Below are 25,555 nucleotides of genomic sequence, written 5' to 3'. Positions count from 1 at the left end.
TAAGAATTCAAACTCCTGGTTTGTTGTCTTTTGGCCAGTTCATTAAGAAGAAAAAAGAAACTCAAAATAAACTACAGGGTTTTTGGTTTTCTACATATTTCTTTGGTTACCTGTAACGAAAACAAAACGGGAATAAGCAGATAACAGATTAAAATAAATGTTAAATTTGGTATGGCACTGTAGAGAAAAGTAATGCTTTTTATGCTCATGGAAAACAAACAAAAAAATAAATCTCACGTGCTATTCCTTTAACACAAACTCACACAGTGAATTGCAGATAGCTTCTACACAGTAACTATTACACCCATAGAGCTTTGAATCTGAAGCTGAGCAGAGTTGCCACATTTGGTGTCCCACAGAAAGAATTCCCCCTTATTTCTTTATCAATTTGGACACAGTTCCAGGCAGAACCTTTGTGGGATGAGGTATTCTCTGACTGCAGTCATAATATATATATTTTTTAAAGCATTACTGATATTCCTCAACTAAATACACAACCGAAAACAAGTGAATGAGAGAGAATAATCTGTCTGGATAATGGCAACTTTAAGTGCTATTTCCAAATTTCTTGCCTGCTACACTTGGGACAGAAAGGGAGAGGGGCAGGAGTCAGGATTGGGTATCATAAGTTGGGACAATACTGCTCTTTCTTTTCTTTCTTTTTTTTGTTTTTTTGCCAATACTCATTTGGAATGGTGTGAACAACCAGAGTAAATCAAACAAATTACAACACAAAAACAAAAACAGCATCCTTAGAAAAGGTACGTCGAAACAGAACACCACCGTGGAAATATTGATCCTCAAAAATAAACAATGATAATAACATCATCAACATAACATCAAATTAAAAAAAAGGAAATGACAAAAGCTACCACACGTTTTTTTCTTGTTATATTCCATAATCATCGACAGTTTTCTTTTTTAGTCACAATATTTCTGTAGATGCTTCCTCCCTCTTTTCTCTCTGCTTCCTCTCTTTTCTTCTCGTTCTTAAAGTGTTCCAAGCTCATCAGTCAATCCGTACAAGGAGGAGAGGAGAAGGACAGCACCAAATGGTCCTATTCCTGCATTCTTTTTTGGGGGGATGGGATGGGATGGAGGTGGGTAGGAAAATGCCTCCTTTTTTTTCACTTAGAAGCAAAGAGTTTAAAAGATGTCCATCACTAAGTGTCTTGCCGGGGGCAGAAGTTTGGGCAGGGACCTGGGCCACAATGCCTCTGTTGGGTCAGCCTCGCCGTGGGCTCACGCACAGACGTGGAGACAGGGCCCTGATCTGCAGAAGTGTTGGAGCACTGTTGGAGGTAATCTTTAAAAACGCTCCTCCTTCATTCTTTCCTTCCTTTCTTCCCATCTCAATGCCCAACAGTTTCATTTCAATCAAACCAAAAAAAATTAAAAAGCAAGTGATTGACTCAAAGAGGGGGAAGATGGAGAGGTATACTGCACAGCCCCTGATGACTGCTCCAAATCTATATACACATGATCCTGTGTGTCTTTATCTTTCTAACACACACACACACACACACCCGTGAGTCTTCTCAACTGACGATTAGAGATAAAACGGCTAGCCAGGCAGCCAAGACAACAGTGAGGAGGGTGTATGCAGAGTGGTGGGCCGAGGAGGAGAGAGAGTGTATGTCCACGCCTCTAGGGGTCTCTACATAGAGGCTGATGTTACCAGGGAGGATAATGAAACATGGTTTGACAAGTGAATAAGTGTGTCTGTGTGCGTGTTTGTGTGAGTGTGTATGCATTAAGTGGTGTTACACCTCTGAGCCAAGTGTTGGAAAAGAAACACATGGAGGTAAAGCAGTGCTCCACAGTCTTGTTTTTGCGTCTGAAAGTAACGGAGGTCATCTAACCCTGTTTGGAGTTTCTCAATGCCATCCTTGGTTGCTTGCATTTTCTTAAAAACAAAAAAAACATTCTCTTTTTTTCTCTCTTCTCTCTTTTCTTGTAAGTGTACTGTAGCAATTTTTTCCTCTTCACACTGACAAGAGGGCTCGGGGATTGATCTCGCTATGTCCCGTCCCTCTGGTTTGTCTTGTATCTGTCCTACTCCAGCTCCTCGGTGGGAAGATCCTCTTCCAGATCGCGCTCGTCACTCGGCAATGGCAGGTTGTGTGTGACACCAGCCAGGAGGGATACTGGCCGACTGTCCTCTTCCACCTCGGTGGGCTCCTCCTTCACATGCACCGGGTGGCTAGAGGAGAGAGCAGGCAGACATGAGCAAGGCCAGGAGTAAAGTTTTAAATGAAATGCCAAGAGCAGACTTTCTCTATTCATGACACTATTACAAAATATGATGATGCTAACTGTACTAGTGGTGCAGGTGTGGCCACCGAAGCACATGATACTTTAATCCCACCAGTAATGTCTGATTCAAGAAATCATGATATTGTTACACTTAGATCGTTGTAATGTCATGTTCTGCAAAAAAAAAAAAAAAATGCAAACCCAAGATTTTTATTTTTATTTTGGGTAATTCAACATTTTTTTTTTTCAAAATTGTTTTCATCAGGGATGAACTTTCTGTAACCAGTACCGACAGTCTTGAACTCTGGGTTAGCTGCTTCTTAAAGCAGGGGGACGAAGGTTTCCTATGATGTTTTACATTGTCCTGTTAAATTCTCTTTCACTAAACATAAATTATTTCTCTGGTCAGCCATCTTCATTAAGATAATAATAATATCAATTGCTATTATACCTTCATTGGCATACAGTGTAGAGGTGGTACACAACACTGATTTGTTGATAAAAATGACACTATTGGTCTGATACACTCACCTTTGTGAACACGGTAATCGTGAACATGCTCAGTGAATGGGCCCGTGTTAAAGCAGTTTCATGTTGTCTGCTTGCAGCCTGATACACGTCTGCATGATCTTGTGTGTGTGTGTGTCTAGACAGTACGTACCTGTACTGTTGAGGGCTGAGAGTGGGGCTGCAGCTGCCGTTGCTGTTGACCTGCTCCACAGTGGAGCTGACATCATCGTGGCCCACATGCAGCATGTTAAGACTGGCCGCAGATGGAGGGGTCACCAGGGGAGGGCTGTTTAGCAGGGACAGACTGCTCTCTGCCAGAGCCGCCTACAGACACACACAGTTGCAAAGTCACCCTAAATCAGAGCAGGGTTACACCCCCCCCCCCAAAAAAAAATTGTATATCAAATTGGAGAAGCTAAATTATAATAGCAAAAGGGGTGTGGCATGAAATAAAATGCTGTCCATCATAACCAGATATGATGAAACATATATAGTATAATATATATTAATAAATGGTCACAGCTACAATGAATGATGGAGTTTTTCTTAATGTACTGGTGAGAGCTCTTCCACATGGAGCGCATTTTATCCACTAACATGCTAGTGAACTTGACAAACCACTAGGGGGCACTTATATACAGTAGTTTCCCCATCGTGGGTTGCACTTTTACATGTCAGTCCCTGAAATGTGTGTGTGTGTGTGTGTGTGTGTGTGTGTGTGTGTGTGTGTGTGTGTGTGTGTGTGTGTGTGCGCACATGAAAGTCTCAACAGGAGTGTTAAGCAAGACTGAGCCATAACCTCAACATGCAGTGAAACATCAATGTCTGCCGAAGAGAAAACAACTGAACCAACAGGGGCGGCTTCTGTCATTGGTCTAAACACTCACATCCAACTGTTTGTAGATGTGAGTTGGACCTCACCTCCCCTCTCACACAAGAAAAAAAGGGAGAAAAAAGGACAAAAAAAAGCAATTCACACCGGCTCAGAGATGAATTTTCTGGGACTGGCGATAATTTTATGCAGTAACCTTAATTGACAACTACTTGATGCTATAAATCATCTTGGTCGCAAAATTGCATGTGTGTAGATTTGGTGTGTACATCTCCATGGAGTGAAGAGATGGGTTGAGTGTGTGTTTGTGTGCAGAGATGGGGGTGGTGCATGTGTGAGAAAGTGAGGGGGGAGTTGAGAGTGTGTGTTGGTGTGGGAGAAGGAGAAGGGAGGTGGTGTGAGCGAAATTAGGGAATCTGCTAATTATAAGAGGGAATTGATATTAGTGCCCTTGATTGCAATAGGCTGTGTGTGTGTGTGTGTGTGTGTGTGTGTGTGTGTGTGTGTGTGTGTGTGTGTGTGTGTGTGTGTGTGTGTGTGTGTGTGTGTGTGTGAGAGAGAGAGAGAAATGGGGGGAGGAGGGAGGGAGGGCATTCCTTACCTGGTAGCTGGCATTTAGGGATCCAAAGCCCAGGCCTGAAATCATGTTTTTCACCAGAGTGGGGCTTCTACACACACACAAACACATTAACAAACCAAAGGGGAGAGAGAGAGAGAGAGAGACGGAGAGGGGTGAGAATCACAGATTAAGTGCACATGTTGAAAGATGTATCCTCAGCCAAAGCACTCTGACAAATCTCACAAATGTGTTTGTTACATGTAGAAGCACACACACACTGTAAACAGATGCTAAAAACACATACACACACATGAAAAGTGTCTAATATCTGGTGTGCAGGTGTGTGTGTGTGTGTGTGTGTGTGTGTGTGTGTGTGTGTTTGTGCGTATGTGCGTAATTATCCCTGGTTCTCTGGCGGTTGGAGAGAACATCTGTTTACATACGCTAACAAGGTTTTTTGCTCTCTTGCATCTCACACAGCTGCTTACTAATGGTGTCGACAAACAGGGAAAAACACATACACACACATGCAGAATGTACACGATACGCCAGAAGCCCTCTATTTTCTTCAATGATTGCTGAGTTGGCCTCTTGGTAATATCAGAGGGTCCATTTAGGCAATCACAGTGCCAGCACCCATAAGCTCACACTCACATCTCACTCAACTCAAATGTGTGGATGACAGAATGCGCATATGTGTATGTACATGTATATGACTGCACGTCTGTGCGCTCTTACCCGGTCATCTTTGGTGGTCTCCTCTTTTGGTATTCAACTTCATCCACAGTCCACACGGCCCCCTTCACATTCTCAACACGAACAAAACACTTGTGCAGACTCAAGTTGTGGCGCACAGCATTCTGGGAAATGGGAGAGAGAGAAAAGAAGAGCTTTAATAGCACGTCTTTAGCATGGGTGTTTTACTTTAATTTATTTTCTATTTTTCTATTTTATTTCATCTTTACCCTTCATTTTATTTGGTTGTAATGTTTTTACGTCTTTTATACAGAAACATAAATTTGGACAACTTTGCCTAAAAATATTTGTTCTTTCTTTTCTCTCAGCTCATAACTGTTTCAGCATACTGAACAGTCTGGCTTGTAGTGGAAACTAATGCAGAAAATGCAAGAAATATTTGTAAAACACACTCTGACCTTTTGCTGTAAAGTGACATATTTAGTTAATTTATTAATATTCCCTGATGTCCCCTGCTAATTTAAGAAATTCCCTAACTTGGTTTATTTAAAGTACACGTCATAAACTGCCACAGTATTCCATGAATTACATGTTATTCCAATGAAGAACGGTGTATTAAAAAAGTATCTTAACACCTGCTGAATGTTATTTCTGTTCTTTTACCTGACGTTGTTACCTGGCTGAAGGTAAGAACACTCACTCAGTGTTCTCAGTACAAACAATTCTCTCTAGCTCGTTGTTAGGTTACTTTATAAGTAGTGCGACCTGAGAATAATTGTCCTTTTTTACTCATCACTTTTTATACACACACACATACTGTAAGCTCCACGTACATTGCTAATACAAGTAGCCTTATTTTGTCTTGAAATTTTTCTAATCAGTCATCATCAGCTCTCTCACACACACACACACACACACACACACACACACACACACACACACACACACACACACACACAGAAACACACATCCACAGGCATTCAGACAGGCAAGCAGGCAGGCACACCGCTATCTTCGTCTCAGCCCCCCAGGGACAGGCCTCCCTTTTCATCTGCTATTTGTAGTTTGTTCATGCCCAATTTCATTACCAATTTTAATTCGTCTATAATTAAATCCTGCATATTCTCTCTGACACGCTGTTCTAAGCCGAGAGGGAGGGACAGGCCAGGCATGCATCACTCCTCACCGTAATTACACACACAGATATACACACACACACACGCACACGCACACACACACACACACACACACACACACACACACACACACACACACACACACACACACACACACACACACACACACACACACATATAAACACATACACACACACGTAATTACACAAGCCATAATCAGCGGAGGAACCCTTTTCTCCCCCGCATCCCCTCAACCCCCGAGCTGTGATGCTAAGTTTTGTAAATGAGTCTGACCCCAATCTCTGCCTGCCACCCTGACAGTGCAAACACACACACAAAAAATACACACACACACACACACACACACACACACACACACACACACACACACACACACACACACACACACACACACACACACACACGCCAGACACCAGTGCTTTTGCAGTGCTATTTGCATTTGTCTCCGTGATGAAAGCCTAATTCTCCCAGTTAAAACATTAGCAGTCATTTACACTGGGTCACAGCACATGTGCCACTCATCTCCACTCCCTCTGGCTGAGAGGGGGGGGGGAGCTGGAGGCAGAAAATTTTGGGAAGACAGATTGAACTGTGTATCATAAAGAAAGACAAAAAAAATCAAGTCAATAAATTTCTTTCAGGATCACAGATGTTACTGGAAGCATGAATGTCTTTAAACAGTAAATGTTTGAGTATTGCGCTCAGTCGAGTTGTGTTTCTGCCTGATGCATGCTAGGATAGGCTACCAGCAAATGATCCTAAATGGGAATACATGTGAGAAGATAAAATGATAAATAAAAGAATGACTAAAAAAAGCATTAAATTTGTGATAATGTTAAGCAGCAGTGAAAGAAGTATTCAGATCCTTTCTTAAGTAAAAATAGCAATAACGCACTTTAAAAAATACTCTATTACAAGTAAAAGTCCTACATTCACAATATGACTTAAGACTATGTAAGTATTAGCAAGATTTACTTACAGTATCAAAAGTAAAAGTACTCATAATGCAGAAAATGACCCCGATGAGTGTTACTACTACTATTAATACTATTATATATCATATTTTTGCATTACTATTACATTAATGTCTAAGTAGCATATTACTGTTGCAGGTGGTCATGGTAGAGCTCATTTTAACTATTATGTATACTGTTGGGTAGATAAGTCTATACGCATCATATTTTATAAGATCATCATTGTTTTATATGATATTTATTTTAAGTTGCAAAGTAACTGGTAGCTAATGTCGTAAAATAACTGTAGTGGAGTAAAAAGTACAATATCTGCCTCTGAAATGTAGTGAAGTAGTAGTATTAAGTAGCATGAAATGGAAATACTCAAATAAAGCACAAAAAACCTCAAATTTGTACTTAAGTACAGAACTTTTGTGAATGTATTTAATTATATTCCACCACTGGAGTTCAGAGTGAAGCATCTTATAGAGCACTGAATAAAATTTTTATTCTTATTCTATTTTATTCCATTGTAAGTTTCTTTGCCTCCCAAAAAAAGACTTATAATAAGTGCAGCTGAAAAAAAAAAAACGAAAAACAAATGGGATACTGCTCTTCTGGTACATTAACAGACTAAACCCCTTCTTTTAGGCCTCCAACTCATCACATAACACCTTGAAATAACATTCAACACTCATATCTCCTCCTCTCTCAATCATCCCTTTCTTTTCTCTCTCTTTTGTCTCTTCCTCATTCTCTTTCCCTCCGTTTCTCTGATCAATGACTTCCACTCCCTGACACCGCTGCTCTCCTCATGAAATATAACGGCTTATTAAGAACATACATCTCTACGGCTCTATTTGACTCTCCGAGCTGCTATATAAATACATAAGGCCACGCCAAGCTATATTTAAAGGTCTGCGAGGCCAGCGGCACAGGAAGCAGACACCAGGCATTAATAGTTAAAATTCATAAAAGTCAGATGAGGAGGTAAAGATATTCCTGGCTGCCCCGTCTCTTAACCCTCTCCACACCACATCATCATCACATCCCTACCTCCTTGGTTTAGGGCTATTAGAGGAAGGCTGGGGTCTCTCCTCACTCCTCCTCCTCCACCCATCTCTCTCCCTCTTTTGCTCATTCTCTTTCCCTCTCTCTGGAGGAACTGACACTCAAATTAGTGTGAGGTTTCTGTAGAAATGGGTCAGCACCTACAATGGTGGGATCAGGCAAGGAGTGTGTGTGTGTGTGTCTGTGTGTGTGTGTGAGAGAGAGAGAGAGAGAGAAAGAGAGAGAGATGAGGAGGGAGACAGAGAGAATCCAATGTGTGTGGTCATGAGCTGTGTGTGTGTGCACCAGCTTTGTATGTGCATTTCTATAATGAGGCTATATAACGGCTCTAGATGTGGCTCTACTGGGCTAAGTGGGACCGACTCTTCATGTGCCATGTTCGAGGTGAGAGAATTGTTTAGGGCTGAGAGGGAGACAGACAGAGAAAGAAAAAGGGACAGCGTGAGAGAAAAGGAGAGAAAGAAAGCAGTAGGAAAGCGTCTCATAAAGGAAAGAAACAGCCAATAACTGTCAAATCAGTCATATCTTTAGGAGCAGAGCAAAGTCAGCTTTTGAATTTATGTGCAAGAATGCGTGTGTTCTACAAAGCGAGTAATTTGGCCAGTCCTCAATGTTTCAGAAATTACTGTGAAACCTGCCTACACATTTTGTTTCTCTCATTGTGGTCTAACAAGTCTCAGCTGGCATCTACTTGGGCTTCATCTGTGAGCACAAACCACAATTACTTTGCAGGCAATTACCGGTAGCTCAGCTGATTGAATCAGAACCGCAGTCCAAACTTTCATTCTAAATAGGGTGCTGTTCATTTTCACCATCACTTAAACAACTCCAACTAGTTTGCTATTTGGTCTGGTTTCTGTCTTCCATCAGCTGATAATGTTTTGTAACAAAAACTGAGCTCTGGATATTTACATTAAAATGGGTTCTGAAAGTAGTGTCAGGGTTACTGCAAATCTGGAGGATTTAGGTTAAGTAAGGGAATTGACTTCATATTTAGTTTTTTATGTCAGGACTCGCATTAGTTATATATAGCCAAAAGAATGTCCTTTGAAGGACGAAGCACGAGTTAGAGTGTATATATGGTGTTCCTTTACCTTCCATGTGGCTGTGTTTCTCCTGAAATAGGCAAACTTTCGTGTAAACCAGTTGTAGATTTCATTGAGAGTCAACTGTCTGTCTGGGGACTCCAGAATGGCCTGAGGACAGGAAGAAACAGGACAAAATTTAGAGGAGAAGACAGATGGAGGGAAGCGATGGTGAAACGGATCAATGGAGACACCTACATGACGTATAAGGGAGGCGTAGGTAAAGGGAGGCCTGACATCAGCGTTCTTGTAGAACTCACAGTTCTGAGCCAGCTCTGAAAACAAGGGATGATACATTGAAATTAGCTAGTGTGAACTAAATATTTGCAAAAATAGTGTAACACATGTAAAATGTAATCCAAATGTAAACATTAATTAATGACAATAAACAATTCAAATAAATTCGAGAGCTGTCTCAAGGGGATTTTTAAATAAATAAATGCATATAAGAAAAATGGATGAAAAAATTAAAATTGTGTCTAGCAAAAGTAACATGTTAGCAGTGTTTATCTAGTCGCTTGATTTTGCTCTTTATACAACGTGTTAGGCAAATCTTAATGGAGAGAATTTGGTGAAGACAGCTTTGCAATGTCCACTCTTGTAAAGATTTTTTATTAATTATATATTCCTTGCTTTTTTTCAATTGAAGACTTTTGCTACAGTAATGTGAATGAAAGTAAATGAATGTGAATTCATTCAAAGTACATAGCCCACTTAAAAATATATTGCTTGGATACCTGGAATGAAAACTGAGGCTACAGTATTTCTTTACAGCAAGAAAGGCAAGAGATGGCAGCAACTGCGTCTTTCTTTGAGCCATGATGGCTGAATGAAGTCATACTCTTGTTTATTGCTCTTCCAGGGAAATTTGTGAAAGCATATGAAGACAGAAAGAAGAACTGCAATAAAAACCTAAGGCGCTCTTCAATGCTGGATTAAAAAAACATATACAATTCAAGTCTATTATACACCCCTAATCAATAATTAGAAAATACATGGTAATAACATAAATAGGAAGGTGCTGACTGAATGAGGGAATCAAAGTTAGGGGAGATGCATGTTACATTCTACCTGAGGCGATGGGGGTGCAATACTTGTCGGAGTTGCGCCTACGTATGGGCCCGACAGCGTGCGTGTGGGAGTGGGAGTGTGTGTGCAGGCTAGAGGAGCTGATGACTGAGGGTCCCTGGCGCAGTGGGGTGATGGGGGTGGCAGCTGAGGTGGGGGGGTGGGGAAGACCCTCTGGGTAGGCGTCGCTGTCTCGCTTTAACAGAGAGCCACTGGAAGCCAGGTTCAGCTAGAAAGAGGCACAGAGAAATAGGGGTGATTGATTCATCTTGTATGCCTGCCAGGGAGGTTTCATAGTTTTTCAACTTCTTAAAAAAAAAAAAAAAAATGAAGTTCTGCACTGAATAGCTTTTTCTTTTTTCAAATATACACAAAAATTTCATCCTATCCTCATAACTTACTGTACCTTGGTTTAATAGCAGTTAGTGTAATGTTTGCAGTGGGTATCAATTTAACTTGTGGAGAACGATTCCTGCCTGAAAGGTGAGAAACTTTACATTGCAAATAAAAGAGGGTAAACTAACTTTGGGTGGGCTCATCCATTATCAAGATGAGCATTTAGAGTTTCTGTCCAAAGTGGGGAGAATGTTCTAGTGCAGGGACATCAAATGGATTTTTTATATGACTCATGTTTCCCTCATGTTTACTTTAACGCTTCACCATCTGCTGAGTGCTGCTGCTGTTCACTGGGAACCATCATCTAGATCAGATCAGGGTCAGGCGATATGAATGCATTAGACAATGTCTTGTATAATATACACAACAAATCTCTACTAGGAAAGTGTTTCTAAACACTTTTGTCTATTAGTTGTGTAAGAATATTAATACATTTGGGGTTGTACCTGAGTGAACTGTCCGATAACCTATCCTGCTCTGAGAACAGAAATGATGACAATGCACAGGCCAGCACGGCCACGAGCCTACTGCTTTTCTGATAACAGAGAATTGTTTCAACCATTAATTTGTTATTATTTAGCCTACAGCAATATAGGGAGCTATATCCAGGAGACACTACTGATGTTAACTCACATCACATAAAAGATAAAGCCATCGACACTTCCCATGACTTTCTGTCCCTGCCATTTCCCAAAGCAACCGACATCCTCGCACGCACTGAACATGCACATACAGTGTATTTATATACACAGCGCTGGCTGCAATTAACCCTGAGCTTACAAAAACAAAACCACACGACAGCATGTTTGTAAGAAGGGAGCACACACATGCACTCTGCGGTGGCAAAGTCTTCACGGACCAATACGGCCCAATTAGGCAGAGCCTTGCACATGCACGCACACACATACACACCAAACTAGTACTCCCAGTCTCTCTGGGACAGCCGTTGTAGGGCTGCTAGTTTAGGACTAATTAAAACCACAGAGTGCGTGCGCGTGTGTGTCGTCTATATTTATGTAAAATGTGTGAATCGCCTCCTCTTTACTCTGCCCCCTCTCTGTACCATTTAAGCTGACTGGAGGGGGTGGGGCTGTTTAACAGGTACTTCATTAACGCTGCAACCCTGCCACATCACCACGGCAACAGTCGAACCCTGTTAATTGAGGCCAAGCTTTGTTTCCATTCCTGACGCTCCTCCCCTGTCCCTCCTTCTCCAATCCCTGACCCCGAGGCGCGTCTCCGGTGGTGACAGAACACACCTCTTCCTGATTTCCCATTAGATGTTAATGGCAGCTGATCCCCCTGCGATCAACACATCATCCAGATACACAAGTACACACACATTGCCACTCGGCTGCACCCATTTATATCCCCTCAAATTAAGACACTCTACCTCTAATTGACAATTAATTTCAACATCTTCATATTTTAATAAGACTCCTTGTCAATCTGAATAATGAAATATTCATTACATACCAAATAACAACCTTGCCAACCAGTGTGGACACACACACAGCCACATACACACACATCACATCAAATTTCTATCCTTTTTGCTGGCACACACTAAAAATACTGTGAGAGATTTCTTTGGCTGTTTTGTCTCAGAACAGTTAAAAAAGAACAGGATGAATCAAATACAAAACTGGGCATCAACCCGGACACAGTTTGAATCTGTGAATGGCTGGAAGGAGGAATGAAACACACTGTTACATGGGAAGTTTAAGGCAGAGAGAAGAGAGAGAGAAGGAAACAAGACGGACAAAGAGAGGAAGAGTTGGGAAAAGAACAAGACAGACAGAAAGAAGTCCTTGTGATTTATATATAATAACCCTCTATGGTCAATAGAGGGCGCAGATATCAAGCTAGAGAAGAACAGAGGGGTTAAATCCCAAGGTTAAGAGGTGAAGAAACTGATGAAGAGGAATTTGTATGTGAATAAGATGTAACAGTGGAAGCTTGGGGTCAGAGAATGACGGAACATGTCATGTAATTTAGGGTTTAGGGTGCCAGTGTGTACTCACAGGTTGGTTAAAAGGCTTTGGCTCTGAGGGGCGCATGTGCAGGTGGGTCATCATGGCCTGGAGTCGCTCGCTCTCTTTCGCCAGCTGTGAAACACACAGAGATAGATATCACCATGAAAAACACTCTTTTTGCGGTATTGACACAGAATTACAATTACAATTACACCTCAGGCAGAGAGAGATGAATGTGTGAGTCAGTTGCCTCAGCACCCGGAGCTCTCTCACACACTCACACTAGCCTGCAGACACACTTGTCCCCGTTTGACATTGTTAACTGCCATTTAATGGATTCTGCTACAGCCTCTGGAAATGCTGCATCCTTCGTGTGTGTTTGTGCATGAGTACGAGCGTTCACACCTGTAGCCTCCAGAAACAACGCATCTAAACTAAGACTGATAGCGCCATTAACATTCTCACACACTACAGCTATGAGTGGTAATGTGCAAATATGAGAAATTTAAACACAGTGCTTGTGCTGCTGCGCGTGTGTATGTATTTATGTGTGGAGGGTAGAGTGGTGGGCTGCTGACGGATGAAGTGACATGTTAGGGACAGAGAGACGGCCGTCCTGATGTGATGTGACACCAGCTGCCTCTCTGTCACTTTGTGTTCCCTGGTGGTGGCTTCAGGGGCTCAGCTAAATGCTCTTTACCACCACGACCAAACACAATGCTAACCTTAATACTGGACAGCCAACACACACACACACACACACACACACACACACACACACACACACACACACACACACACACACACACACACAGAGATGTGAACGGAGCACTCAGGACTGTTTTGGAAACTATGTCAAAATGTTTGTGAAGAGACAGGTTTTGTGTTTTAACTTTCTTTGGAACTTTTCTTATGTACTGTTTGAGAACAGCATTTCACTTTTTATCCAGTGTTGGTATTTTGCTTTTGCTGAAGCATTCAGATGTTTCAAGAGCGTTGCGTGCATGAACCACTTTGAGAACAAGAGAGGCCATGCAGCCTAGTCCTCCGCTTTCTAGCTCGTGTCTCTCTCTCTCTCTTTTCTCTTCTCTCTCTCCCTCCTCCCCTCTCAGCCTTGCTCTCTCTTGCTGGTGACCAGAGCAGCTTTATAATTGGAGCAGCGATGGCAGCTTCCCTGCCGACTGCTCCTTTTAAATTACAAGCTCCACTGCTCTCCATAAACTCTGCCCTGCCTTAGACAAGTTACTGCCATTGACTGGCTGAAACCGTCTTCATAACTTTGTTTCTGAGCAGATGAAAATTAAGTTTGTGTTAATATGTGTGTGTGTGTTTGTGTGTAACTCACCTGTATTTCCAGCTGCTGAACCACCTGCATCTGGACTCGGCACTGAGCAGTGCTGCGGTCATCTAGGGCGTGCTCATTGTTCAAGTGCCTGGAGGAGAGTGGAAAGGCAAGAGGGTCAGTATTCAATCATTTTTGACTGAATACAGATCAAATTGCTACTGGTCCCAGTTCAGTGATGATGTCTAAGTTACACTCAAGTTAATAGAGTCATTGTTAAATCAATTCACAGGTCCTGAATGATGAAGTAACAAAACTCAGCTCTTTCATTTTTATTTAAACCGAGTTATGAGCTGTTTCAGCACTATAAAAATGAATCATAATCTTGGAGGTTTATTTTGTCTAGTGAAGGACGCAGCAGCTGCGTTTTGTGTGCATACTTCATTGGTGCTCAGTGAGCCATGATCCAAGACATCCACCTGGATATGAGCTCATGTGTTATCGCACAAAGCCTTATCTTAAGGCTTTCTGTTAGCTAAACTCCACTCCACTTATTAACATCGGTGTGAATGTGTGTGTGAGTATGTGTGCAGATATGTGTGTATGTGTAAATGGTGGCGCTGTTTGTTTCCTCTAATGTGGGAGGACCCGAGACCTTCTGATCTTTCCCAGTGCACCCCTCCCTGTCTCCCTTCCTTCATCCCTTTCTCCCCCCTCTGTCATCGCCAAGGTTATTCACAGGTTGCCGCTGCTTGCCCAGTGTGTATGAGTATGTGTGCTCATGCATATCATGGTGTGAGATGTATCAGAGTGCCGGTATATCAGAGTTTTCTGATATCATGTGGTGTTAACTTCTAATCTAAGCAATCTTAATAAAGCTGCTTTTCTGACTTGTTTATTGTGAAAATGTATGTTACAGAAGGAAATGTGTGTGCGCAAGTACAAAAGTGTATGACTATGTGAGTGTGTGTGTGTCTTTAAGAAAGTAGAAAGTTAGGCAATATCAGGCAAAGACTAGAAATGAAACAAAAACAATGATGTCATGGCATGGCTAATCCAGGCAGATAGACGGCTCAACACAAGTGCACGATAATAATAACAAAAACATGATCTCACCTCTCTCTCTCTCTTTCTCTCTCACACTCTCTATCAAGCTCTCTCTCCCTCTTCCTCAATTGTACTTCTGTCCACTCTCCCCTTCCCACTTTTCTTCCCCCGCAACTCCCCAAATGCCTATGATTCACACTGATTCCAACCAAATCTGCCCCCAAACCCTACCCTCTCTTTATAGCCAGGCCATAAACAGTAGCAGGGTTTTTTTTTTTTTCGATGTGTCCCGACAATGAGGCTCTGTTTACTCCTCTGAGTGCTGGCAGACAAGGCTTTAACCCACATTACACCCAGCTCCGCCGACCACAGCCAGAGTATTATACCAGAGGACAGGCTGGGGGAAAGAGGAGAGGTGGGCAGTGAGAAGAAGAGGAGAAGAAAGGCCTGAAATAGTAGAGTGCCCCCCCCCCTGTTCTTCTGCTCTACCCTTTTCTCTCCTGGGGCGATGACTAAAGCTGGCTGGAAGGGAGCGCACTGTCAGACTGACGGCATTATCTGTCACTGCCTGTATTTTTTTTCATTTCCCTCTCTCTCTCTCTTACACACACACACACACACACACACACACACACACACACACACACACACACACACACACACACACACACACACACACACTCTCTCTCTCTCTCCGTCTCTCTCCCTCTCCTTCCATCTGCCCTGGGGCTATGTGAAATGAGACACCAAACAACAGCTTTCCTCTCCAAACTTTCCCAGCCTGCCTACAAGCTTTGATCTGACTGTCCGATGCCATCACAATCACTACGCACACTTCTGTGATTATGTGTGTGTGCGTGTGTGCGTGTGTGTGTGAGAGAGGACTTATTTCATCACCCCGGCTTATTAATATCACCATTGCTCAAATAGCTAAAAGTTCCAGATAATTAGAGTTTGAGTTTGTTTAGGGCTTCATTAGAGGTTTGTGAAGCCTTTGTTAGCAGCCATAGTGCCATGGGGAAGTCCACTGTACTGTGTGTGACAAAGGAGGAGGTAGCAGAATGTCAAGGCCAGATACTGCATCAGCATCCCCCAATGACTCCAAACTGGCAAATAACAGCTATGAAAGACATGCAGAGGGAGGAGAGGAAGAAAACAGGAAGAAGATAGAAACAGAGTGGGAATGAGTGAGAGATTGTTTCATGTCTTCACCACTGCTTTGGAAACAAACAAAAAAAAGTGCTCATTGTTTTGCTAATTAGAAATAATTTTCTGTTTATGCACAGAAACACTGTCTGACCCTTCAGAGAAAAACATACAGAAACGTAAAAAAACAAAGACAGTGATTCAGAGGAAGATGGGACTTGGTGACAAAACGCACAAACACTGACTCACATATTTAGATCACTTATTTCCGTTTGTTAAAGCAACAAATGATGGGATACAAGTGGACATACAAACAGCCAATGAAATGCTTAATAACTGATAGGTGTATTATAGAAGAGGAGTTAGAGCTGTAGTGGGAGACTAAAGAATCCCTCGAAAAACAAAATTTATACACGACATGCATATGTGTGTACCTGAGTGTATGCATTCATGTACTTCAGAGCAAATGTGATGCAACAGATTGCAACTGATGAATTAGTGAGGCAATGCAGAACTCCAGTGATGTATATGACTGACACTCCTCATTTAGCACATACTGTAGATTCACTTTGTTCTGCGTCATCTTTTGTGCCTACAGGTAATCTGAATCAGAGAATGTGTCATGTTTCTTTCTTTCCTACAATTATACTAGGGGGCTAGCATTGCTGAGCCCTTTTAAGTACCAGGCATTGTGTTTGTTACCAATTAGTGATGAAGTTGAAGGAAGTTTTAATGTGGTCTTAAGAATGGTTTGTGGTTGATGTGAGTGGAGTGTGTGACTACAAAATTTGGGGCTGCAGCCAATAAGATTACACATTTACACATCACCACCTGAAACAAAAAACAGTGCACATGGCAATGTAATCGAAACATGACAAAGAAAGAAGATCTTGCTGATCTTTAGCTGTGTGATGTTTCAAAAATAGAGAATTTGGTCAAAATTCTATGAGAATAAGTTGGGAAATATTGTCCTTCACACATCCACAAGCCCTTAAAGAGTGCGTAAATGGAGAACGGACACTTAAACAGGCATACTGGTCAAAGCAGAATGTCTGCCACTCTTATCTTTTTCCAACTGCAGTGTTAAATGTACAGAATGCAGGCAAATGATGTCTTGTGTATGCATACTATCATTTTAAACAAATTATTTCTTATTGATTGTGTAGTGCATTATTTTCATCTGTAACCCCAACCTACACATCAAACTGTGTATTATATTTTTGGGTGGTTGTTAACTTACTTGATGAACTGTCCCATGTCCTCACACAGTGCTTCACAGCCAGGCCACTTACACTCTCCATGGCCATAGAGAGGATGGGAGCCGGCATGTTCCTCATGACTGTGGACAGAGAGAGACAGAGAGAGAGAGTAAAACAGATGCTGAATTTTCTGTTGTTTTTTTTGTCTTTTTTAATTATTATTATGTAAACAAAATATACAGCAAATAAAGGCAGATACTTTCTCACAATAAGAGGCAAAGTGTTAATATGTCACACTCACCCATACAAACATACACATGCAAAACTAACTGTAGCAACAGCAGCAGCATCAATACAGCCATCTGAGTCTGGTTAGCAGTCATTAGTTTGTACAGTTCACAAAGCCAAGTGCAGAGAGAGGAGGATAGAGCAGAGTGGGGTCAGTTACAGAAGCCAGGCAAATAAGGGAATTGGTCCAGCAACCTCAGAGGCACATTTGAAGTCCACGACCTGTCTTTCTGTCCATGGCATGTGTGTTGCGCATGTGTGTGTTAGAGTTGGTGTGTGTTCTTATGTTTCAGGAGTTGACACGGAGTCGGCACAGGCCCAACCAGCCATGACTGATTGGCGGCGGCTGCCATCATGTGCTGGTTGTTCTTTTGTGGTGAGCTTATGTGTGCTTGCATGTGTGTGTTTTTGTGTGTATATCTGTGCATATTTATGAGTGTGTGTGTATTTGCATGTCTTTGTGAGGACGAAAGACTGGACCAGGTTTGGTTTGGGCCCTGCGTAAACTAACTATATCCGTGCATGTGTGTGTGCACGTGTGTGTGGCAGGTCCAGTAGCACATGTGGTTCAGACCTGGACCTTCGCCGGCGACTGCTGTCTCCACATATATTTACATGACTGTGTATGTGTGTACTTGTATGTGTGTGTGTGCGCACGTGTGAATGTGTGTGTGTGTGTGTGTCTGCGCGTGTGTGTGAGAGTGTGTGTTTGTGTGTGTAGACTGGGATGGGGATTCTCCCAAATCGACATCAGAAGGTTGTCTAACAAAAACCATTTGTCTCGCAGATGGAAACATGTCTCTCGCTCTCTCTTTGCTTTTTCGCCTCTTCCTGATCATATGTGCAGGCTGAGGTTGGAACTGTGTGTGCATGTGTATCTGCATGTGTGTGTCTTTTGTGTATGTGTGTGCAGGCTGCGGTTGATTCAACTCAGACAGCAGACATGACAAACTGCTGCAACCACATTCTCCTCCACATCAGCCATGCATTAGCCTAGCAGGCTAACACACTAATGCTTCCCCCTTCGTGACCTGCTATAGTCAAATCTGTTGCGATACCAGATGCACACTGTAGCTGCAGTGTGACAGTGTGCAAAATGTTTGATCCATTAAAAAAAGCTTCTTTAATTAATACTCGCCGACCCATGCTGACCCCCTCAAAACTGAGGTAAAAGATGAGGATCAGCAATGCCCCTGGAGCAAGCAGTCAATCATTGCTGAAGGACACTTCTCCTATAGTAGGTCTTTCTGACTTAGTCTTGTCTGATCATGTGTATGTATGTGTGGGTGTAAATGTGCTACTCACTGGCTGCTGGGGGGTTGGCTGCCTTTGGAGTAAAGGGGGACATGGTCATCTCCGCTGTCTGCCTTGGTGAAGGAGGATATCCACTCAAACAGTCTGGCTCTTAAAGACGAAGACAAGCCCATGAGCAGCCAACACAGCCATGGGACAACAAAACCCTGACACAGTGTGCGTGGTACAAATACAACTGACACATACATCCCTGACAATGCCCACACTATACAGAGGAATCTATCTCTACAGCACACTCAGACTGCCACCATCCTCTCCTCTCCTCTCCTCTCCTCTCCTCTCCTCCATACCATACCGGTATGTGGTCGACAGCGTACAGGCAGAACATACGGAAACCAACAAACCTCCTATCAAATGAGCTGGGAGATGTTTACACCCTGGTGATGTGTGGTATGCCGCATGTGCATTGTTTGTAACTGTGTTTACGTGCGTAGACATGGAAGAACAGCTAAAAGCTAAAGTTGCTATTTTGAAAACGACATAGCAGGAGTGTGTGAATTAGAAAGACTTGAGGTCACACAGAGGACAGACACACCATCACAATGTAAATATTTTTACATACTGCACATCACTGTACCTGTCTCTCTTTGGGGTGTGGCTCTGTCCATTGGGCAGGCTGTGCAGTGGGATGTGAGCGCTGGCAGCTTTGGGGAAGGCTGAGGTAGAATTGGAACTGTTGGTGCTCAAGTCCAGGCCCTCGGCCTGTTTCAGGGCCTCCTCACTGCTTTGCACCCCCGACACTTCCTTCCACAACTGCTGGAGGTCTGACGGACACATCGCTGCAGAGAAGGAACACATTGTTAACTTGGGCAATGGATCTTACTCACCTCTAAGTCAATTCATCACCAGTTCAGTGCATATATGATAATAAGATATTTGAGTTAAGTTAATTCATACAAAGCTAAGAAGAAATATAGTTAATACTAAGTCAGATTAGACAGTATCTACAATATCAGTCACATACAGACACACACAGGCACACTGTAAATACACTGATATCACACAGAGCTGCAACTAACTATTCTAAACACATAAACACACATGCAACTATTACAGTCCCCCGGGAGTAGTTAAGAGAGGAAAATGGGACAAACAGACGGGAAAGAGGTTAATTTCTCCCTGTTTGTGTTATATTTCCAGATATCCACTGTTTCTCAGCTATATCCTAATCTCTGCTGGCAACTGCTATTGTCCACCACCACCAATGCTCCTGTCACTACCACTATTTGTCTGAACAGGATGGTTGCACACTTTGAGCTCTTTCTAGTTGCAGCTTTGTTATTTCTGCTCCAATTTCACAGCAGGAGAGACGCCTAAAATGCCACAGCCTACTCCAATGGATCTTACCATGCACGTACGCATGCATGCATGCAGCCACCCCCACACACACACACACACACACACACACACACATCTGCACATACACATACAGAGACCTCGCAGCAATCCAAATATTATGTCTGCTTTGTCTGCATTCTTCTATGGTCCCGCCAAAACAAAAGTTCTCACTCTAGAGGAATGAGGTGGTGTGTGCATAGATCTCTGTGTATTTGTGTGTGCGTGTATTATCCAAGAAACCCAACCACTCTGTGGACACGCCCAGAGAGTGAAAGTGTAAAGTAGTTAAGGGATTGTTAGATAAAGTGTTTCCTCTTTTGCCTTATCAGACTAGCTCATACTACATCCATCCAAAAAAAAAAAAAAAAAGTCACCAATTTAATGATAAGCAGTGCAAGCAAACTCAAGCTGTAAGCAGCTGAGATCAAAACTGATTTGTAAACAAACAAAAAAAACCTGATTTTGTTTGCATTCAGGGGAAAATGTGCTCTCACAATTTCCTCTAGCTATAGTTGACAGATCCAAGGTATTTGAGAATGCTTTTGATAACCCTTATTGGCTCGCACATTCCAAATGTGCAAACCCATATCTGGATGTTAAGATCTGATATTTATGTCACATTTATGTCTGTAGATGAATGAGGCATGCCAGGAATTAGCCTGAAGTTACTTAGAAGGTAGGGCCTACGTCAAATCTAATGGATTTTTTTTCACGAGAGTGAAAGAAACTGCTGAGGCAGTTAAATCCTTACTCATAGATTGATTCTCATTCAAATGCTCGGTTTTATTTTTTACTATTAATTAACTTAATACCTTCTGTCATTAATGAACATTTGCAGTTATGACATGTCTCGCTAGAACTTCCATCTTACTGCAGTAAGAGAAATAAACAAAAACCATATCAGGACCTCTCGTGTCACCCCCACCACCACCTACCCACCGGACACAACGGCCCTTTGAGGCGGGGCAGCAGTGTGTACATTTGTGTGTGTAGGTGTGAGTGTTTATGCATGTGTGTTTGTGTGTTTGTGTGGCATGGCTGGCCAGAGGAATGCTCTGGCTCACGCCTGGCTGAGCCGCCACAATGGACCGGCTCTCTCACACTGCAGGGAAATTCCACTCTGATATGGAGGGAGAGAAAGAGAAAGAGAAGGAGACGCCAAAGCCAAATGTTTGCAACTGTCTGAAAAATTACACTCTTCAATCCAATACTGTGGCCTCTGTCTTTTCATTTTTATTCAATTTGCATCAACTGATTTTTTTTCACTCTCTCTGTAAACTGGCAATTCCACGTGCACTACGGTGGACTCCCCCCAAACACACACACACACACACACACACGCACACACACACACACACCCCCTGACACATAGACACACACATATACAGATCACATAAAGGTTTCGGTGCAATTTTCCGGTGTTGTGTTAAACTTATTTGAAATGAACTTTTTAGAAATCAAATTAATTTGAGTTTATTTTTGTTTTCACCACATTAAGATTTCAGAATGAGTATGAGAGTGTGTGCCTGCATGTGACTGTGCATGAGAGAAAGAACGAGATCAGGCAGACAGAGGGAAGGAAACTGGCCTGCTTGGTCAACTCAGTCAGCGCTTTAGCAATGTTATGGCCACTTTAGAGCCCCTTAAGAATTCTCTGTCTGTGAGATAGTGTGTATGTGTGTGTTAGACATTACTGTGTTAAGACAAAAGTAGACACGGGAACACACACACACATGCGCACGTATGCTCACTAAGGGCGGGCTAGTCAACAGTCAACATTTATATTTCTAAAACTCTGCTGACAAAATGAAGGGACTGTGGGCAGAGTAATGGCAAAACACACACACACACACACACACACACACACACACACACACACACACACACACACACACACACACACACACACACACCTCCAAGCAGGGTTCTTAGTGGCATATTTGACCTGTTATCCAAATGAATACCTTCCACAAACCCACCAATCAGGTTTCCTTTTATCTTTTATTGGCTGATTAACTTAACAGGCTTCACATGCAGCACTTGGTACAGGCCTGTCCGTGTGTGTGTGTGGGTGTGTGTGTGCGCGCGCTGTTATGACCATGTGAGTGTTGTACGGTTACGGGGTGTGTATATCGATGTGTGTGCGTGCGTGCATGTACCTTGCTGGAGAGACTGCATGGTGGCGGTGGGCTGCAGTGGGACCAGGCCTTGTCTCTGAAGGTTGAGGATGTGCTGCTGCTGAAGCTGCTGCATCTGGATCAACTGCTGCTGGAAGGCCAACTGCTTACTGCCTAATTGCTGTTAGCCAGAAGACAGAAACACAGACAGTGGAAAAGGTTACCAAGTTAGATAATGCTTCTATGTTACTGTATCTATGTCCTGTTCTTTGCTGCAGTGAAAACCAATTGCCCGTCAGAGAAAATCTTACTTTATTTGTATAATTCAAAAATGATTTCTATCCATTCTAAAAGGCAGTCATTTCCACCAAAATCTTTAATGTTTCTACGACATATTACCCACCAATATTCATTCAGAACCATTTTTTTTCTGGCAATTTGTGACCACAGTTAGGAAACAATGCAAGACTAATGCCATACTTTTGACTAAAATATGTTCTGAATAGGCGGATGAGCAAGCAAGTTTATGACACAAAAACATTTTAATTTGTATTAATTGGACGGAATCAGAGAAGATACATTTTTTCCAATGGTAATCTTGAACTAAATGTTTGATTCATCATAAGAAAGTTGCCACTGAGTCATGATTTTTTTACATCTGAAAAAAGCCCTTTCCTGTTCTTATTATGATGTCATTTGGTTGGCGCATTCCATCACAATGACAAATTCAAATACAAAGTCAACTAGCATCATATAAAATAAATAAAAAGGATAATGACGTAGAGGTTAATTGTCTGCTGCTGAAAAACAAAGTGAGAATTTTAAGGCCTGAGTGGTGAAAATTAGACCCATACTAAAAGGATGATGAGTCAGAAGCAAAGCTGCGAGGACTGTGATGATGAAGAGAAGGAGGGAAGGGAATGAGGTTAAAGGGAGGGTGGGAGAGACTACATGGCGCGTGGCGATAATGTTGGTGTGTGTTACGGTGATAAATGTCCGCCTTTCCTGCTCTCCCAGTTTGGGGCTGACCTGGCCTGTGCTTCACTGTTTGAAGTCTCCCCTGACCAACCCCTGGGAGAGACGGACTTTATCTTTCACAGATAACTGGTGGAGAAAAAAAATAAATAAATACAACTTGAGGAACTGCTCATTGTGTGTGCATGTGTGTGTGAAAGAGAGTGGCAGACTGGAACTCTTTGAACAGAGAGGAACTCACAGGAAGGGCAGATAGGTCACTTCCTTTCAGACTTGGTGCATGGGGAGCATAAGTGTGGTGGCAGTGTGTTTGTGTGTGGGAGGGGGCTGTTGGGAAGGTGCCAGGGAGTGTAGAGGAGTAAGAACAACTATTCTTTAAAAAAGATATGACTAGGTCAAAACCTAGTATATAGCTGGACCGCGTATGGTCATATGAGAAATTGAGGACGTAGTTGAAAACTGTTGTTGAAGCCCTGTAAACAGCTACTTTCAATGGAAAGTAGCTAAAGCCTGCTCGAAAATTTGCTAAATGGTAAATGGACTGCAGCTATATAACGCTTTTCTAGACTTATCAACCACTCAAAGCGTTTTACACTACATGCCACATTCACAAATTCACACACACATTCATACATTACTCTCACAACACACTGATGGCGCAGCCATCAGGGCAAATGGGGCCCAAGGACACTTTGATATGAGGATGGGAGGAGTTGGGGATCGAACCACCAACCTTCCAGTTAGTGGATAAGCCGCTCCACCTCCTGAGTCACAGCCACTCCCATCATCACTAGATGATGTAATATGCTATGTGCTATGCGGAGCATATCCGTGATGTCATGGTGTCTTAATTGCATTCTGTCTATTGTCAGCCATTGTCCTTTATCTGTTTGCTTCTCTCCTACTGTCTGTGCTCACATATACAGTATTTCAATGCAGCCAAACTCCCAATAAAGCTGTTCTAAATTATATGCTTTTCGGTTTCTGTTTCTGTTCTAACACAAAAGAGGAAGTATAAAAACAGTGACTGATGATGTAATAGAAACTGTTTGCACCAATTCATTTTGAAAGAGAAACAGCTAAGGGTGGAACTCCAAAACTCGGCTGGCCGACCAAAGGTGTAAATTCATCAGTCAGACAGTGACAGACTTTCTCATTCATAGGGTTGGCCCCATTGTTGCCATCCAGCCAAAAAAACAGAGGAGGATGAAAAAGGGGAAACGCTCATTTTTACCCTTGCAATGATTAAATGGAATTTGGTTTCAGCTTTAACTTAATTTAAGAAGTTTTAATAGAAGTTGTACTTTACTATTTGTTGGAAATCTGATCTGCAGGTAAAATGTAAATAGAAAAGCACATTCTGAAGAACAGGGAACAAATCTATAATAGATGAAAAGTGGTGACTATTCCAGAGCCACAGAATTTTTTGTTCAAGGGAACCCAGAGGTTTTATCTACATTCCTATTCACTGAAAACAAAAATACAGTTTCTTGGTACAGATTTAAATTTCATTCTTGACCACGGAAACAGCAGTTGACAAAACAATATCAACACATGGTCCATTAGTAGCTATTCTGGAGCTTTCAATTATGGCAATGTGAACATCTACAATGTAGACGTATATTTCCATTTTTTTAAACCAACATGGGTGAGAAATCTTTTAAACACTCGGAAATATGGAAACTGAAATTTGAACAACGCGATAAGAACTGATCAAACTTCATCTGCTTAGGGAGCTCATTTGATACAATCAAAAGCCCCAGAAAAGCTACTAAAGAACCTTATTGTGAGATTGTTTTGCCAATTTCTTGGACATTCAGGTAGAACACAGCAGTGAGAGGTCAGGCTATCTAGTCATATGAATCACATTCAACCACAGCTAGAGTCCATAAAACACACCTGGCGCTGTCTCATCCTGCATTTTTCATTCCATTTATTCTATGATGTGTTGGTTAATGAGATTGGTGTCTGTTGTATTGTAACTATATTATAATTAGGAATCATTAATCGTTAGGGTTTTGTCACAGGCAACTGGTGTTGTGGACATGGACCAAATCTGTGTCATGTTTGCAAAGTTCAGTTCTCTGAAGTGAATGACCAAATTCTCATTTGATGCAGTTAATGGTTTATCATGATCAGTGTTCTGACTGAACTGGACCTCTTTTTCCATTCACTTTTCAGCCTTCCTACCCCCCTTTTCTACTTGTCTGTCCATTTTATTTCTTCCACTCCCCCATCTGTCTGTCATTCCCTCCTGAGATATGGCCTTGGTTCTTTAAAACACACACAT

The 25,555-nt window shown here is 42.2% G+C and overlaps 1 protein-coding gene across 1 annotated transcript in view; it reads right to left on the bottom strand.

Moving 5' to 3' along the window:
• Positions 1-527: 527 nt before the first annotated feature.
• Positions 528-25,555, bottom strand: part of foxp4 (forkhead box P4) — a 91,212-nt gene continuing 66,184 nt past the window's right edge. Inside the window, exons 6-18 of the mRNA XM_040159404.1 lie at positions 22,333-22,471; positions 19,413-19,614; positions 18,827-18,925; positions 17,275-17,373; positions 13,905-13,992; positions 12,608-12,691; positions 10,191-10,416; positions 9,318-9,394; positions 9,129-9,230; positions 4,896-5,017; positions 4,200-4,266; positions 2,918-3,090; positions 528-2,203 (exon numbers count right to left, since the gene is read on the bottom strand). Coding sequence (XP_040015338.1) covers positions 2,056-2,203; positions 2,918-3,090; positions 4,200-4,266; positions 4,896-5,017; positions 9,129-9,230; positions 9,318-9,394; positions 10,191-10,416; positions 12,608-12,691; positions 13,905-13,992; positions 17,275-17,373; positions 18,827-18,925; positions 19,413-19,614; positions 22,333-22,471 — 1,626 coding nt within the window. The 3' untranslated portion in view covers positions 528-2,055. The remainder of the gene's footprint in view (positions 2,204-2,917; positions 3,091-4,199; positions 4,267-4,895; positions 5,018-9,128; positions 9,231-9,317; positions 9,395-10,190; positions 10,417-12,607; positions 12,692-13,904; positions 13,993-17,274; positions 17,374-18,826; positions 18,926-19,412; positions 19,615-22,332; positions 22,472-25,555) is intronic.

The sequence above is a fragment of the Xiphias gladius genome, chromosome 21 (assembly GCF_016859285.1).
Source record: "Xiphias gladius isolate SHS-SW01 ecotype Sanya breed wild chromosome 21, ASM1685928v1, whole genome shotgun sequence".
Classification (NCBI taxonomy): domain Eukaryota; kingdom Metazoa; phylum Chordata; class Actinopteri; order Istiophoriformes; family Xiphiidae; genus Xiphias; species Xiphias gladius.
The sequence above is the reverse complement of the archived record's forward strand: the minus strand, read 5'-3'. Positions and strand labels throughout refer to the sequence as shown.